This window comes from Meles meles, chromosome 11, assembly GCF_922984935.1.
Source record: "Meles meles chromosome 11, mMelMel3.1 paternal haplotype, whole genome shotgun sequence".
Taxonomy (NCBI): Eukaryota; Metazoa; Chordata; class Mammalia; order Carnivora; family Mustelidae; genus Meles; species Meles meles.
The window spans coordinates 37,001,940-37,017,258 of NC_060076.1; the positions used below are offsets into that span (position 1 = coordinate 37,001,940).

Below are 15,319 nucleotides of genomic sequence, written 5' to 3' on the forward strand. Positions count from 1 at the left end.
CGCTGAAGGGCATCTTGGTTCTTTCCACAGTTTGGCAACCATGGCCATTGCTGCTATGAACATTGGGGTACAGATGGCCCTTCTTTTCACTACATCTGTATCTTTGGGGTAGATACCCAGTAGTGCAATTGCAGGGTCATAGGGAAGCTCTATTTTTAATTTCTTGAGGAATCTCCACACTGTTCTCTAAAGCGGCTGTACCAGCTTGCATTCCCACCAACAGTGTAAGAGGGTTCCCCTTTCTCCACATCCTCTCCAACACCCGTTGTTTCCTGTCTTGCTAATTTTGGCCATTCTAACTGGTGTGAGGTGGTATCTCAATGCAGTTTTAATTTGAATCTCCCTGATGGCTAGTGATGATGAACATTTTTTCCTGTGTCTGATAGCCACACAAATGCAGTTTTAATAAAATGATAATGAAATCAACTGAGACAGACTTTCTTCAGATGTATTCCTTGGAAAACGAGTCCTACAGAATGCTTGTCCCAAACAGAGTTGCATGGTAAAATAAGTTTGCCAGGGGCGCCTGGGTGGCTCAGTGGATTAAGCCGCTGCCTTCGGCTCAGGTCATGATCTCAGGGTCCTGGGATCGAGCCCCGCATCGGGCTCTCTGCTCCACAGGGAGCCTGCTTCCTCCTCTCTCTCTGCCTGCCTCTCTGCCTACTTGTGATCTCTCTCTGTCAAATAAATAAATAAAATCTTTAAAAAAAAAAAATAAGTTTGCCATAACACTGTGCACATTATATCCTCCTCTTAAAGAACCATAACAAGCCTACAATAGAGTAATCTGTTGATGTTACACTCTACTGGAACCCACTGTTTCTCAAATTTCTTTGAAAGAGATGGAACTCTTTATCACATAATAGAGAATCTATTGACAGTTGTAGAAACTGAAGTTCTGTGGAACAGAATTTTTCCATACTCTGGAGTTCTAAGATTATGGTGGGAAATAGTGTTAAAAACATAGGCTCCAGAGTTAAATAGATGTAGACTTGAATGCAGTTCTCTTACCAGCTAAATGACACCAATCACGTTTCTAACTATCTAAACCTCAGTTTTTTTAATCTGTAAAATAGGCCAAATAACAAAGCCTGATTTGTAAAATTATTGTGAGGGATTCATTTGGATAATGCATGTAAAGTATTTATAGTATTTGGATTTTAAAGTATTTTATATATAGTAATATCCAGGGATGCCTGGGTGACTCAGTTGCTTAAGCAACTGCCTTAGGCTCAGGTCATGATCTCAGGGTCCTGGGATCAAGTCCCGCACCTGGCTCCTTGCTCTGTGGGATGCCTGCTGCTCTCTCTGCTTGTGCTCTCTCTTCCTCGCTCTCTGATAGTAAATAAAATCTTTTAAAAAAAATAGTAATTACCAGTAAGTATGGTTATGATGATGATGATGGCGGCAGTAGTTGAGATCAAAAGGAAAACTGTGATATAGGTAATAAAGTTTTCATTGAATGAGGAATTATGGAACAGTTGGGACCTAACTGCAACAAGGAAACTGAGGATCAGAATAGGTTATGTGAATATCTAGTAATGGCCTGGAAGTGGCACAGAGAGACTGAGAAAACTAAGCCTCACTCTTCACCCAGTAACGGGGCATAAAAAAGGCATTACCCTCCCCCTTTAGAAAGGGCTTTAGTGGTGCCTGGCTGGCTCAGTCAGTAAAACATGTGACTTTTGATCTCGGGGACATGAGTTCAAACCCCACGCTGAGGGTAGAGTTCACTTTTTAAAAAGGGGTGGGGCTTTAGCAAACAACCAGGTTTTAGTCAGTAGAAAATGTACTGATTCCGGTCTCAGATGTCAGTAAGAACTCCAGTTTGCAAAGGGCAGAAGGGGCCTGTTGGAGCAACAGCTGGGGCCTTCATCTAAGAGAGCTTTCTCTAGTTTGTGAAGCAGTAGTAGGGCCTGATCTTGAGTAGGGATTACCACGAAGTTTGAAGAGAGATGCTAAAAGTTGTGGTTGAAAAAAAAAAAGTAAAAGCTGTAGTTGAGAAAGGTCTACAAGTATTCAGGCTTATATAGGATTTTCATTTTCGACAGTGTTAAGTAGTAGCACAAGATTAGAAACAATTAAAAAATCCATCAAGAAGTGACAAAGTATATAAATTATAATATATCCCCCAAGAGAAATATTACATAGCTATTAAAAGAGAATGGAATAGCTGTATTTGGACTAATAAGGAAAAATCTCCAAGATATAACACTAAATTTTAAAATGTGAAGGGCAATGTATGTAAATATACACAAGCATGCATGTGCACATACATGCTTATAATTGCACAGATTATCTGTGGACTGATTTACAAAATACAGGTAACAAAGGGGGAGATAGGGACTAGAGCCTGGAAATTTGAAGTAGGAAGGAAATATTGCACTATACATGTTTAAGTTTATGTTTTGTGTAATTTTCTATTTTTATACTTATTACTTATCCAAAACATTCTTTAGTTTTTTAATTGTTATAGAAGCGATGGTTAGGAAGAGGGATGACAGACTGTGGGAAAAAGGAGGGATAAGTGTGGCAGGCAGCCATGATCAGAGCAAAATCCTGGAGTTTAAAATTATAGAAAGAATGCTTTCCTGGTGCAACTAAGTCTAAGAGATGGGGTCCTCAAAGATGCTCCACTTGAGCATTTTTCCCCAAGGGGAATACCTTTTTCAGGGTTTCAATAATAGCAGAGGAAGAAAGTCTCTGCTAGAGAGAGAGTCACAAGAACACAACAGTACTTTGTGGGAGAGTTGATTCATTCTGTCTTAATGATCTTCCCTGAGAAAATGCTGATCCATCTCTCAGGCTGACCAGCCCCAATCTTGGATCTCATGGGATTGCTGACATTTAAACACAGGCCTTCTAATCTATTTGCTCAGTTCCATCTCTGCTTACTAAATAAGTCTCTCCTTCTTCAGCTTTCTTTAGCAACCCAAAAGCTTCTGTCAAGTCTTCCTCACGGCCTACCTCCATGTCTTCTTCTTCACTGTCCCTTCCACCTGGAACACCCACCCACCTGCTGCCACCGCAGTCTCCGTTTCTAGAGCTAAAAGTCTCACCTCCTCCCCCAGACTTTTCTGCAGCTAAGCCAAATAAGGTACAGAATCATATCCATTCCACCCACACTACTAACATTACTGCAATGTCATCAAACACTTATTAAGTACATATGACCAGGTGCTCAACCAGCCCAGATACAGAGATGACCTATATGATCTCTCCCCTCTAGCTGCTTATAGGCATGGCATAGGTAGCTAGGTTCCTATGGTAGTTCCTTAAAGTCTATGGAACAGTTGAAGAAGTATGAATGTTATCAGTTATCAGTTGAAGAAGTATGAATGTCCTATAAATTTATCAGAAATATTCAAATCACAATCAAAGAAATGCAAATTAAAACAAGGAGATACCATTCTTCTGAAGAGAGATGCTATTTTGCCAAATTGGCAAACATTTTCTAAAATGATAATACTCAGTGTTGGTGTGGCACATTCAAATACTGAAAGTATGGATTGGAAAAACCTTTCTGAAAACACATCAGAAGTTTATCAGGAGTCTTTAAAAGGCTTATACTCCTTAACTCAGTAATTTATTTGAATCTACTTTGAGAAATCTAAGTTAAAGAAATAATCAAAATCAAAAACAGATTCATGCACAATAATGCTCATCATAGCATTATTTGTAAATTATAAAGAAATATCAGTTGTTATGGAACAATAACATAATGGAATATTATTAATTAATAATAATCATGAATCATGCTTCCAAAAAATATTTAATAACCCAAAATAGGGGCGCCTATGTGGCTCAGTCGTTAAGCATCTGCCTTCAACTTGGGTCATGTTCCCAGTGTCCTGGGATTGAGCCCCACATGAGGCTCCCTGCTCAGCGAGGAGCCTGCTTCTCCCTCTCCAGCACCCCCACCGCCTGTGTTCCTTCTCTTGCTGTCTTTCTGTCAAATAAATAAATAAAATCTTTAAAAAAACCCTCAGAATAAAGCTCACAAAAATAATCTAAGTGAGGAAAATTTTAAATGCACATATAGTATGGTCTAAATTCAGTAACTTTATATTTAATGTATATGAAAGTTATATAAGAAAACATAGCTAATATTTCATAGTTACGAAACCCTGGAAAAAATTAAAAATAGATTTAATTAAGAGATAAAGAGGCATTTGGAGACTTCTGTGAAAATGCTGACAGAGTTTTTTTGGCTAGTTAAGCATCCATAAAAGTTTGGCTAAACACTCTGCTAGGTTCTCTACAGGGCTTTTGAACAGCAGCAATAAACTGCATAGCCCCAACAATCAAGAATCTTACAAGTACAGAGGAAAGTTAGATCAAATAGTAAATAAGTAACTCTATCATACCACAGTAAATGTCAGTCTAGAAAAAGTATGCACAGAGTCTGGAAACAACCTCCAAAACTGACACCTGACTGGATTTTAATTGTGAATAAAAATTTAGCTAAGTGGAGAAAGAGAAAGAGTATTCCATGCATGGCAAACAACAAGTGCAAAGTCTCTGAGATTTAAAAAAAAAAAAAAACAACAAAAAACAGAATAGCACAAAGAGGTAAGACCAGAAAGGAATGTAAGGTCTGTATCACTGCTTTTCCAGTTCTTTTTGTGGAGGATTTGGGTTTTTTTTATTCCAACATGTCATGGACTGATATTTTTTGTCTAAACCCTGTTCAATGAGACAAGGATATTATCGTGCACATGGTATTACAGCAATCCAAACTGACTCTAAATGCTCACTTAAAGTACTTATTTCAATTTCAGTTCTTACTTCATCAAAGAGTAGAAACAAACACTTCCTGGGCTGGTCCATGGACCATACTGGGAGTCACACTGAAATTATCAAGGTTTTATTTTATCGTGAAGGTAATGTGGAGTCACTGAAGTATATTTTTTCTGATTTCCTCTTTTTTAAATCATAGTTTTACTAGATAATTTTAAAACTCCAAAAAAGGGTACGATTACTTTCCCCATCCTGTGGATTAGGAAAATGTGGCTCATTAAGGTTAAAAAAACTTTCTTACAAGGATACGTTGAGAAAAAAATATGGCAACTCATATCACAGGCAAGGGTTAATTTCCCTAAAACTAAGCTCCTGGAATAAAAAGTTCAATAGAAAAAAAAAAATGAGCAATAGTATTTACTATTTAGAAAATAGTAAATACTAATAGCCTTACTTGTATGAAAATATCCTTAACTGTACTAAGATACACCAACTTAAATTCTACTGAGAAAACATTGCCCAGTAGACTAGCAAAAATTCAAAAATTTGAATAAATCACTCTATTGGTGGATTTGGGAAGAAAAAAAGCACCCTCATGACATTACTAGTAGGAGTATAAATGGTACGTTATCTGTGGAAGGCAGATATCCTTTGGGATAGTCATTAAAGCTACTCACAAAATCCTTCTCCTTCTCTTTCAAGGTATATTATACTGTTCACTTGAGGTTAAATATGGTTATATGACTTGCTTTAGCCAGGGAAATGTGAGCAAAGGTGACATATTGTATATTCTGGGTGGAAGTTTTTTTGCTTGTTTGTTTTAAAGATTTTATTTACTTATTTATTTGACAGAGAGAGAGAGAGAGATCACAAGAAGGCAGAGAGGCGGGCAGAGGGAGATGGGGAAGCAGGCTCCCCACTGAGCAGAGAGTCAGATGCCAGGTTGGATCTACAACCCTAAGACTGACTGCAGCAGAAGGCAGAGAGGCTTAACCCACTGAGCCACCTAGGCGCCCCCTGGGTGGAAGTTTTTAGAACCAGAGTGCAATTTGCTATATTCTCTTTCATTTATCTTTTCTTTCCCTCCACCACTCATACTGACAATGTCCTAGATGCAGGCTGTTCCACGAGCCTGTACCATAGAAAGAAGACACCTTAAAGCAGAACTCTTTGACACGCAGGATGACAAGCAGCATGAACAAAATAAACCTTTACTGTTTCAAGCTACTGACAAACAGAGGGCAACATGACAATATTTATCGAATTTACAAATACATATCCTCTCAAATATACTTGCAAAATGACGTATGTAAAAGGTGCTCATTTACAACATGGTTTGTTATAGCAAATGACTGGAAACAACCAAATGAACCAAATTAACATCAACAGAATACTAGTTAAATACTTGCAGGGCCTTCATACAGCAAAATATCTGTAACTATTAAGAAAAAATTCTCTTAAAGCTAACATGGAAGGATCTCCAAATGAAAAAACAAGATGTTCTCAGTATGTACACCAATTTTGTTTAAAAAAAAAAAAGTGAGGGGTACAATATATATTCATATTTTCTTGCACTTGCACCAAGCAACTATGGAACAGTAAGAAACTAACAACTATTACCTTGGACAGACTATTAAAGGGTGACTCGGTGGAACTTCCAATTTACTCAGGAAAAAAATTTGGAGTGCTGTACTTAACTTCCTACTGTCACAACCTCAATTAAGTTAGGCAAATCTCCTGTTAAGTATAAATAGTGTACTTCTACCTTTATCTGAAACTGTTCTGATACTCTTCATTAAACTCTGGCTTATCTTTATCCTCTTGGCCACATCTAATCAGCTTCCAGTTACATTACCTGTGTTATGTATATATTTACTATTGTTCTCTTATTAAGCAATAGTTCAGTTTTTTGCTATTCTGAGAGATTCTGAATTGCCTCTTAAAAAGAAAAAAATCATAGCCAACTGTGCCTGCTCCAATATATTCTTGTTTATCTCATTCAAATCTTTTATGTGGATGTTATTTGTTTTACTTTCCTTTATAATAAGAATTATAAAACCCTTACTTATGGAAAATTACAAATAAAAAGTTAGTAGGTATTATAACACTGTCTCCATAAATGTTCACTTTATCTCCTGTCCCTCTAGACCAACAGACTCCAAATCTAAAATCTATATACATGTATAACTCTGTTAATATAATCATTACATTACAAAAATGTAAAAAGCATAAAAGAAACAATCATTTAAGATTTACTAATGATAAAAAAATTTTTTGCTGTCACTAAAAGTATTAGCAGTAATAATATTTTTAGTGAAAGCAATGTGATACAATATGCCTCATTACTTTTTAAATCTCGGTTTAACATTTCGTTATAGGATTATTTGAAGGTCTGGTTCCACTTTCAATTATTTCAATACTTGGTTTTCAAAGCTGCCAAAAAGATACAGATAAATCAGTCAAATGAAAGATGTGCAATGGTTCCTACATAGCAATTATTCAAAGATTTTGTTGAAATTTGGCTAATTAAGTTCTCATTTTCTGTATCTTACCAAATAGAAATATTTTTAACAAGTAAGTTCAAACCTCACTGAAAACTTTCATTATAAGTATTTTCAAATATGTTAATAGTTTCTTTCCAAGATTTTAGAACATGTAGTTATGGGTTTTTATAGGTAACAGTCATGGTTTCTGATAAAAAAAGAACACTTACACAAAAGAAAGATTTTTAAACATCTGTATTCACAGCAGCTACCTTTTCAATCATTATTAAAACATCTTCTCTCTGAAAGGTCAAATTAGCAATGCTTGTAAGAAGCTAGAACAATATGAGTGACAAAATAAATGATAAAAATGATTATGACTATAAAATATAATACATTATATAATAAATTAGGTATCTATGAGTCCACAGTGACATAAATAAATTGATGGAAGAAATGGGAAATCTCTTCCCTATAGTAGAATGCCAACTAATGAATGTAGAAAGTATAATGGAAATAGAAAGTTACCATTTGGCAGCCGCCATTAGTGATGGAAGATTCAGACAGGAGACATCAATGGATGCTTAGCTCATTGGTGGAGATGCAATGCGGAATAAGATACTGGCATATTTTCAGAGTACACAAAACACTTACCAGTTACATCAACTACAAAAGGAAAAAAAGGTGCCTCAACAGGTTGGAAACCTGGTCAATAAAAACTTAACTAGGTGACTGAGATTAATATTAAGGGTAGTGTTGTACCTGAGTTTTCGCATCCAAGAGACCACCAAGGAGCCAACACTGATGCAATCACAAGAGGGTTTATTTAACAAGCTTAAGCTTGGGCCTAAGTATACCCAACACAGTGACACAGCCACAGCGGAGTAGGGACTTGGACCCCGGACTAGGGACTTGGACCCAGAGCTTAGTTAAGGCAGGGGTATTTATGGGTTCCTGTTACTAAAGCAGGGTGGGGCTTCCTATTTACTAAAGGAGGGTGGGGGTCTCTGGAACTAAAGCAGGGTGGGGCTTCTTAGAACTAAAGTAAAGTAGGGGAAAGTTCAGACCTTGGGCACAGGGGTCTGAAATGGCAGCCAGAGCTAAGATGGCTATACTTATGCTAAAGCTAAACCTGAGGTGGGATGACCTTAATTTTTCTCGGCCTCCACAGGTAGCACATGTTGACACGTGCGCTTTCTGATACAATTCACTAAAAAGAGCCCAGCATCATTTTTGTGTAATTCCTGCCAAGAAAGCATGGCCTGAGTCTGAACATGAGGAAACATTGGATGGACCCCAAATGAAGAACATGTTACAAAATAAAAGGCTTATACCATCTGTCAAAGATAAAACTGAAGAACTGTTCCTGATTAGAGGAGACTAAAGAGATATGACTACTAAATGCAACACGTCAGCCTGGACAGTATACCCTGGACCAGGGAAGAAAAAAGACATTGTTGTGATGGCAAAATTTGTATGGCATTTTTATGATGGTGTTGCCATTGTTGATTTCCTCCAGTAGATAGTTACACTGTACTTATATAAGAGAGTAGCTTTGGTTTTTTGGGAAATACAAATAGGACTATTTAGGAGTAACACAACATCATTTCTTCAACTTTTTCTCAAATAGTTCAGAAAAAGATTAATCACACATAATGGACAGAAGGTGATGAAAGCTGTGGTGACATCAACAACTGGAGCACCTTGGCAAGAAAGATGTAAGAGTTCTTACTACTGTTATTTTGGCAGCTTTTCCCTAAGTCTGAAATTATTTCAAAATAAATTATTTTTCAAGTGTGTTTACACACGTGAGCATGCTTGTATTTTTAATGCAGGTATCTTCCAGGTATTATACTACTGACAGCCACTTGTCATCATTTAAAAACATCCTTTCTGTATACAACACAAAGGCCCTTTCTAACAGGCGAGGCTATGGCCTTGAAGTAGGTAGCCAAGGGAGACAACAACTGACTCTAAGAGACCTTGTAATGGTTCCCCATCCTCAACTCAAAATGAAAAGGGCTCAAAGTGACAATGGGGCTGAAAATAGCATTTAACTTAACCTTCAGGCTCTCAACTCACCAGGTCTCTCTAATTTCCATTAATCAGCATAGAAGGAAACCAACAGCCACCTCCCATCCCTTAAGGCTCTAGCTTACTTGTCATGCATCCCCAGATGCACACTATAAGGAGATGACTAATCACTGACTGCCTCGTCAGCACCATATGTCTCCAAATTTCAAAGGAAAAACTGTCCCAACTAGTACTAGAAAAACAGATTTCCTACCTCCTGCAGCCGGAGTCGAACCTTGGTAACTGCTCGGATCCAGTGTGCTCTGGCTTGGGTAAATGGCGAAGAAGAATTCTCCTCAGGAAAACTTGTAACAAAGAAAGGAATGTTTTTAAGAACAGCCCAGGACACAGGGTAACCACTTAAGGCAAAAGTGCCAAATAACTTAAGTAAAATACTTTGTATTCATGCCTAGACTTGTTTCATGAGTCAGGCCACTACACAGCATTGTCCTAAATAGCCAATGTGGGGGGGAAAATCCTCTCTAAAATGACAACTCCTTTTAGCTTTTTATCCATTCCTTCTCTTCTTACCCATTTTTCACTCACCCAATAAGCCAGCTCACTGGGACAGTCAGATTTCAGGATTCTAGTAAAAGCAATGGCAAGGGCCTTGAGTCAATGCTAGCACAAATACTATGCAGACACGTGGACTAATCCTTGTGCCTTGCCTCTCAAGACCACCAGTCTCCCTTGGGCATTCTACATACCATCCATCCTTAGGGCAGGGCACAATTTTGTTCCTGTAAACCCTTCCTGCTCCACTAAAAATTTTGGAAGGCTTACCCATTCCTAGACTACAACAAAAATGCTAAGGAAAAAAAGCACAGCCTGTTTCCTACCATAGTCTTGTTCCTTGAGCTACCTTAGGGACACCCTCAATGAAACAACAATAACTATAACAAACTAGTTTTGGGACAGAAACACTATGCTGTATTAGAACAAATCATCATCTAGTTTCTTAACTGTGGAACAGTAGTCAATTCTTGGTGACCATGCTTCTCCTCTCTTCCACTGAGGTCTAGTGCCGAGGCAGTGTAAGAACCTATTTAGCAAGAGGCTTTCATTAAGGTTAAACAATAATGTTGTTTAACCCTTAAACTGTCCCTGCTCTCCTTCCCTCAGGAGATTTACTTAAAAATAAGTCCTGGAAACAGCTCCAGGTAACAAAGCCCAGATACAAGGGTGGGTCAGGTCAGGTTGAGACATCGATCAGTGGGGGGGGAGATGCACACTGTCTCCCTAGTTACCAAGGAGTATGCGCCCCGCCATTTGGGCACCTTTCGGGCGCCAATTCTGACCAAGGTGATAGGCTGGTTCAAATGTCTACTAGGGTAAATTGTAATTCAGTTGGTCACCTAGCATGACTGGGCAGCTTTCTCGGTGTGTTAACAGTTTCATTGGCCACCTATGTGCGTGGCCAGGCCCAACCACATGGCCTTTGCCCTTAAAAGCTAGTCTGTGAAACAGAGAAGGCTCGCTCTCTCTTTTAAGAGGCGCGGCCCCGAACATTCGGTTAGATTCTTGATGCTTGGCGTGAAATAAAGCTTTGCTTGACCTTCACTTTGTATCAGTCTCCCTCCTTTAATCACAGACCCATTATTGGGGGACCGAACAGTGACCAAGGTAGAACTGGACCTCACTTAAACAGCTAGGATCTGAAAGGACACAGCCAGTAGAGAAGGATAAATACTTGTGCTGGGCACTTCTGCTGCTCTACCAAGAATTCTACCCACATAACAGCATCTGCCAAATCTAAGGTCTACAAAGAGCCATTTTTCAATGGGTCATCAACCACAACTCTTGAATGTCTTGTCTATTAGATGAGCCACTAGAGAGGTCTAAAAATCAGGAAAACATAAGGAGAAAAGAAAGTTTGTATCTTCAGTGGTGGAGTAGATATACCAACAATTCTTCAAACTTTTACCACTTATAACTGCACTCACTGCTCTGACCTTTTGGAGAGGGACATTATTTTTAGAACTTGAAATTTGAGAATCCAAGTCACACCTAGCCCCTATCACTCTACCACAGTGGTTTTCAACTGGGGACACTTTTGCCCGGCATAGGCAATGACAACATCTGGAGACATTTTGGTTTTCACAACTAATAGTTGCCACTGGCAAGTAGTACAGAGGCCAGAGATGCCACCATACATTCCACAATGCCCACAATAGCTCCTCATAACAAAGAGTTATCTGGTCCCAAATGTCAATAATGCCAAGATTGAAAAATCATACTCCACCCCAAACTATCAACAAATCCACTGACCAATTCAGCTCAATAACACTCAAACACAGTACTAAACTTCATTACAAGACTGTTAGAAACAGAAGTTTAAAATTTTTCTTCTCATGGGTACCAATTAATTCTAGAAACACTGCTAGACCCTGGGGCAGAAGGGTTAGATCTGACTCTTAGACCAATTCTTTCTTAACTCTGTCCTAGTTTTCTCAATCAGGAAAAGATAAAACAAAACAATGTTCAAATAAGAAATTTAAAAATTAATAGGCTAGGAGGCCTATTTCATCCAAAGCAGGTCTTTTTAATGAAGCAAGTTGCAGGGCTTGGATCAGTTCCAGACTCAGAGGCTCCCATATATAGGTCAACTGCAGATTCAAGAAGGCCTGGTACACTGCAGTTAACTACAAAGAACCCAAGTGTTCCTCAGAGAGCCTCAAAATATTTAGGGAATTATATCGAAAAATCAAAGGAAGCAGTGCAGAGCTAAACCTCAGTATCCTGAATCACTACCATACCCACCTGTACAGAAACAAATGAAAAGCACTTACATCCTGAAATACCACAGGCAGGTACAAAGGAGACCATGTGAACTCCTCAAGGCGGCTATCACCTACCTCTCCTGGGGGCCTAGGACGTGGTCTTTGTGTAGCACCAGATCTGGGGGAGGATGGATTGTGGCATCTTCTTTCCTCTCCTTGGGTTCAAATGCTCTCCCCTTCTCTTCTTCACCTGTTACCTCCAATGCTTTTTCTTGTTCTCCAAAACCCGCTTGGCCATCTCTGGAGAAGCTGCCAGAGCTGTGGCACGAATGAATTGAGTCCCTCTCCCGACGGTCATCATCTTGTTCATGACACTGGTCTAGTTCACTCAACTGAGAGCTTCCTTGACTTACATTACAGGAGGAGCCATACCTACTACTGCTGGTGGGGCTGTGAAATGAGAGGAAGACAAATGAGTATGTACATGCAAACTAGAGACCAGGACAAAAGTAATGGATAAATCCAGAAATAATGATTCTTTCAGTGGCAAGAATCACAAATACAAGGCTTCTGGGAAGACAGAACCAAACTTCACAATCTAGAAGAATTAGTTTCTAGTCAGCAGAAGCACAAAGGAAAAACAATACAACATGCTGGGTTCTCTAACAGCACTTAATCTCAACCTATGGCAGACATTGAAGCATACTTAATCTCAAAGTGATTTTTTAAGTAGCAGTTTAACCTTAATTATTAAGAGTTACTAAATATAGGGGCGCCTGGATGGCTCAGTGGGTTAAGCCTCTGCCTTCGGCTCAGGTCATGATTCCAGGGACCTGGGATCGAGCCCCACATCGGGCTCTCTGCTCAGCAGGGAGCCTGTTTCCTCCTCTCTCTCTGCCTGCCTCTCTGCCTACTTGGGATCTCTGTCTGTCAAATAAATAAATAAAATCTTTAAAAAGAAATAGTAAATATAAAAGTAGCCTCTTGTTTACACCTAATATTCTTTACTTGGACTTCTAAAGAATCTTGTCCACTGACTGTGATTAAAGTATTCTAATTTCCATAAAGTAAAATGGATGAGCTCTACTCCCCTTTTCTATTATTTACTCAACTGGTGTGCCCTTTTCTTCCTTTGTAATTATAAATGTGAATGTCTGTGTTCCTTAGGATGAGCAAAGGAGATTGGAGATTCAATTATCTCTCAACTATCTACATGATGAGGTAATGGACACTATTGCGAGATGAAATCTATGACAAAAAAAAATTCCTCTGGGGAATGGTCTCATCAACATGAATGTTAAATATATCCCTGGCAGCACAGGGAATGTTCTAACGATAAACTTGCCCACCTGTAACTGAGTTGCTCTTGGGATATGGCTCATTTCGGATAAACAGGACAAAAGCCAACTCCAGGATCTGCATCAGGACCACACTAATATGTTTCTATAGTTGAGGAGAGGCCAGCCCAACCCTTACTCAATCACTTGAATTCCCATACCCATAAAAGAAATTTGTTCCCCTGCTCTGAGAGACAGCACCTATAAGCAGAGAAAGTGGCAGTGAATCATGATTAGAAAGAAGAGCAGTATCCACAAGTTACTCCCTTGAGTTGTACACTGAATTTAAGGCAGTCAGTCCTACTCCAGCTAGAGCTTCTAGGTGATGATCTTTAAGACCTGTCCTAGCTCATATGGATAGTTCTATCCCAAATCAGGGGAACCCTTTCACTTCTGGTATCCTGCTAAAAAGCTTCCATGCAAAAGAACGAAGAATTTCCTTGCCACAGAGTCAAGCCTTTAACTGAAGGGCTTATGTTTACCCTTGACTAAATGAAGATAAATCATTATTGTTTCCCAGGGATATTTTTCCCCATGGTACCTCCTGATTACCTGGTATTTTCAGGCTAATTTCTGATCCTTTGTCCCATGGCACCAGGACAGGTACCAGGTCACTGTTATGAACAGTTCCTAACACATGTGTGTATACACACACACACACACACACACACACACACACACACGATCTCTAAAATCAACCCCTTTGGACAGATTTTGGGAAAGAGGTCCTGGCAGCATTCTTAAGTTGTACTGTATACGGTGTTTGTTCTTAGGGGAAATAACGGGATCTTTTCCACGTGGACCCTGCACAATGCTCCAGAATAAAGAACTACAGCAAAGGACAGCCTTAAGCTCCTGTGACACTTTACTCAAAGCACTTACCAGGCACCAGTCTTAAGGGTACAAAAAGGCAAAGACTGGAAGAAGCTATGCAAATCCATGTGGAATAGGACATAGAATATAAATTACCCCAACCTCTGTATCTTACATTTTACTTAATAACCTTACTGCCACTGGAGAAAGCATGTTAGAAGCCTTGAAAAAGCAAAGCACAGTAGATCTCTCCCCAGCTTGTATAGATAAAAGAGCTAAAGGCCCAAGGAAGCATCCTAACCTATCATGTGGTTGTAATTAATATGTCACACTACTACTTGCTGCCTCTTCCTGACCTCCATTCTCCATTCCACTTTACACAAGGCAGAGAAAACCAGAGTGAGTAAATCCCAGGGCCCAGCCTTTCCTTTAGCAGTAAGTTCCTTCTTCCAATAAATGAATTACATCTGACACTAGAGAGAGGGGAGAGGATGAAAAGACCCATACATTATTCCTTGTTACTTAACCCCTAGTTAACATGAAGCTCAGATGCTAGGAAAGACATAGGAAAAATAAAAGGCAGGCTACCATTAAACTACCACTAAGTCACTGCATCATAAATGGTCAATTTCTTAAAGTCATTTATGATGCTTAGGTTGACAACAGGCCTTTTGTCGGTCTTTGGTTCCTTGATGCCACGGAGAGCAACTGGTTGCTGTATGTCTGAAAGAGAGTCAGTGCTAGCAGGCATCACCTCCTCCTTTTGTGTTTCTGGCTGGTGAAGTAGCTCAGTGACAGTGCAGTGTTCTTCCTTATGAGTGCCTGAAGGACAGGTGGAACTAGAAAGGTTGCTATTGGAACCGCAGTGTTCTCCTGATGCTGAGACTTCTTGCTGGTTTTCCATTTCTCCAGGTCCTGAAAGTTCATGAGCACATATACTTGGCTTGGTCTCCTGCTGCTCAGAGGTCCCAGAGGGCTGACCAGCTGGCTCAGCACTAGCCTCAGTCATTTGAGAAGACTCTAAAGCTTTTTCAGCCTCCCTACCATTAAAGTCTTGATCATTGCTGATAACCAGAGCTGGAGAAGAGGATTCTGCAGGCATTTGTTCAGGGCCCCCTTTGTTCTCTTTTGGCCATGTGAATGAGAGATCCAG

At 39.4% G+C, this 15,319-nt stretch overlaps 1 protein-coding gene across 6 annotated transcripts in view; it reads right to left on the reverse strand.

Annotated features, from left to right (window-relative positions):
- UNC13B (unc-13 homolog B) overlaps nucleotides 1-15,319 on the reverse strand; it is a 233,197-nt gene that overhangs the window by 82,463 nt on the left and 135,415 nt on the right. For all 6 annotated transcript variants that reach the window (XM_046023716.1, XM_046023717.1, XM_046023719.1 and 3 more), the window contains 2 exons: nucleotides 12,152-12,466; nucleotides 9,511-9,601 (listed from right to left, as the gene is read on the reverse strand). In XM_046023716.1, the coding sequence (XP_045879672.1) occupies nucleotides 9,511-9,601; nucleotides 12,152-12,466 (406 nt within the window). The remainder of the gene's footprint in view (nucleotides 1-9,510; nucleotides 9,602-12,151; nucleotides 12,467-15,319) is intronic.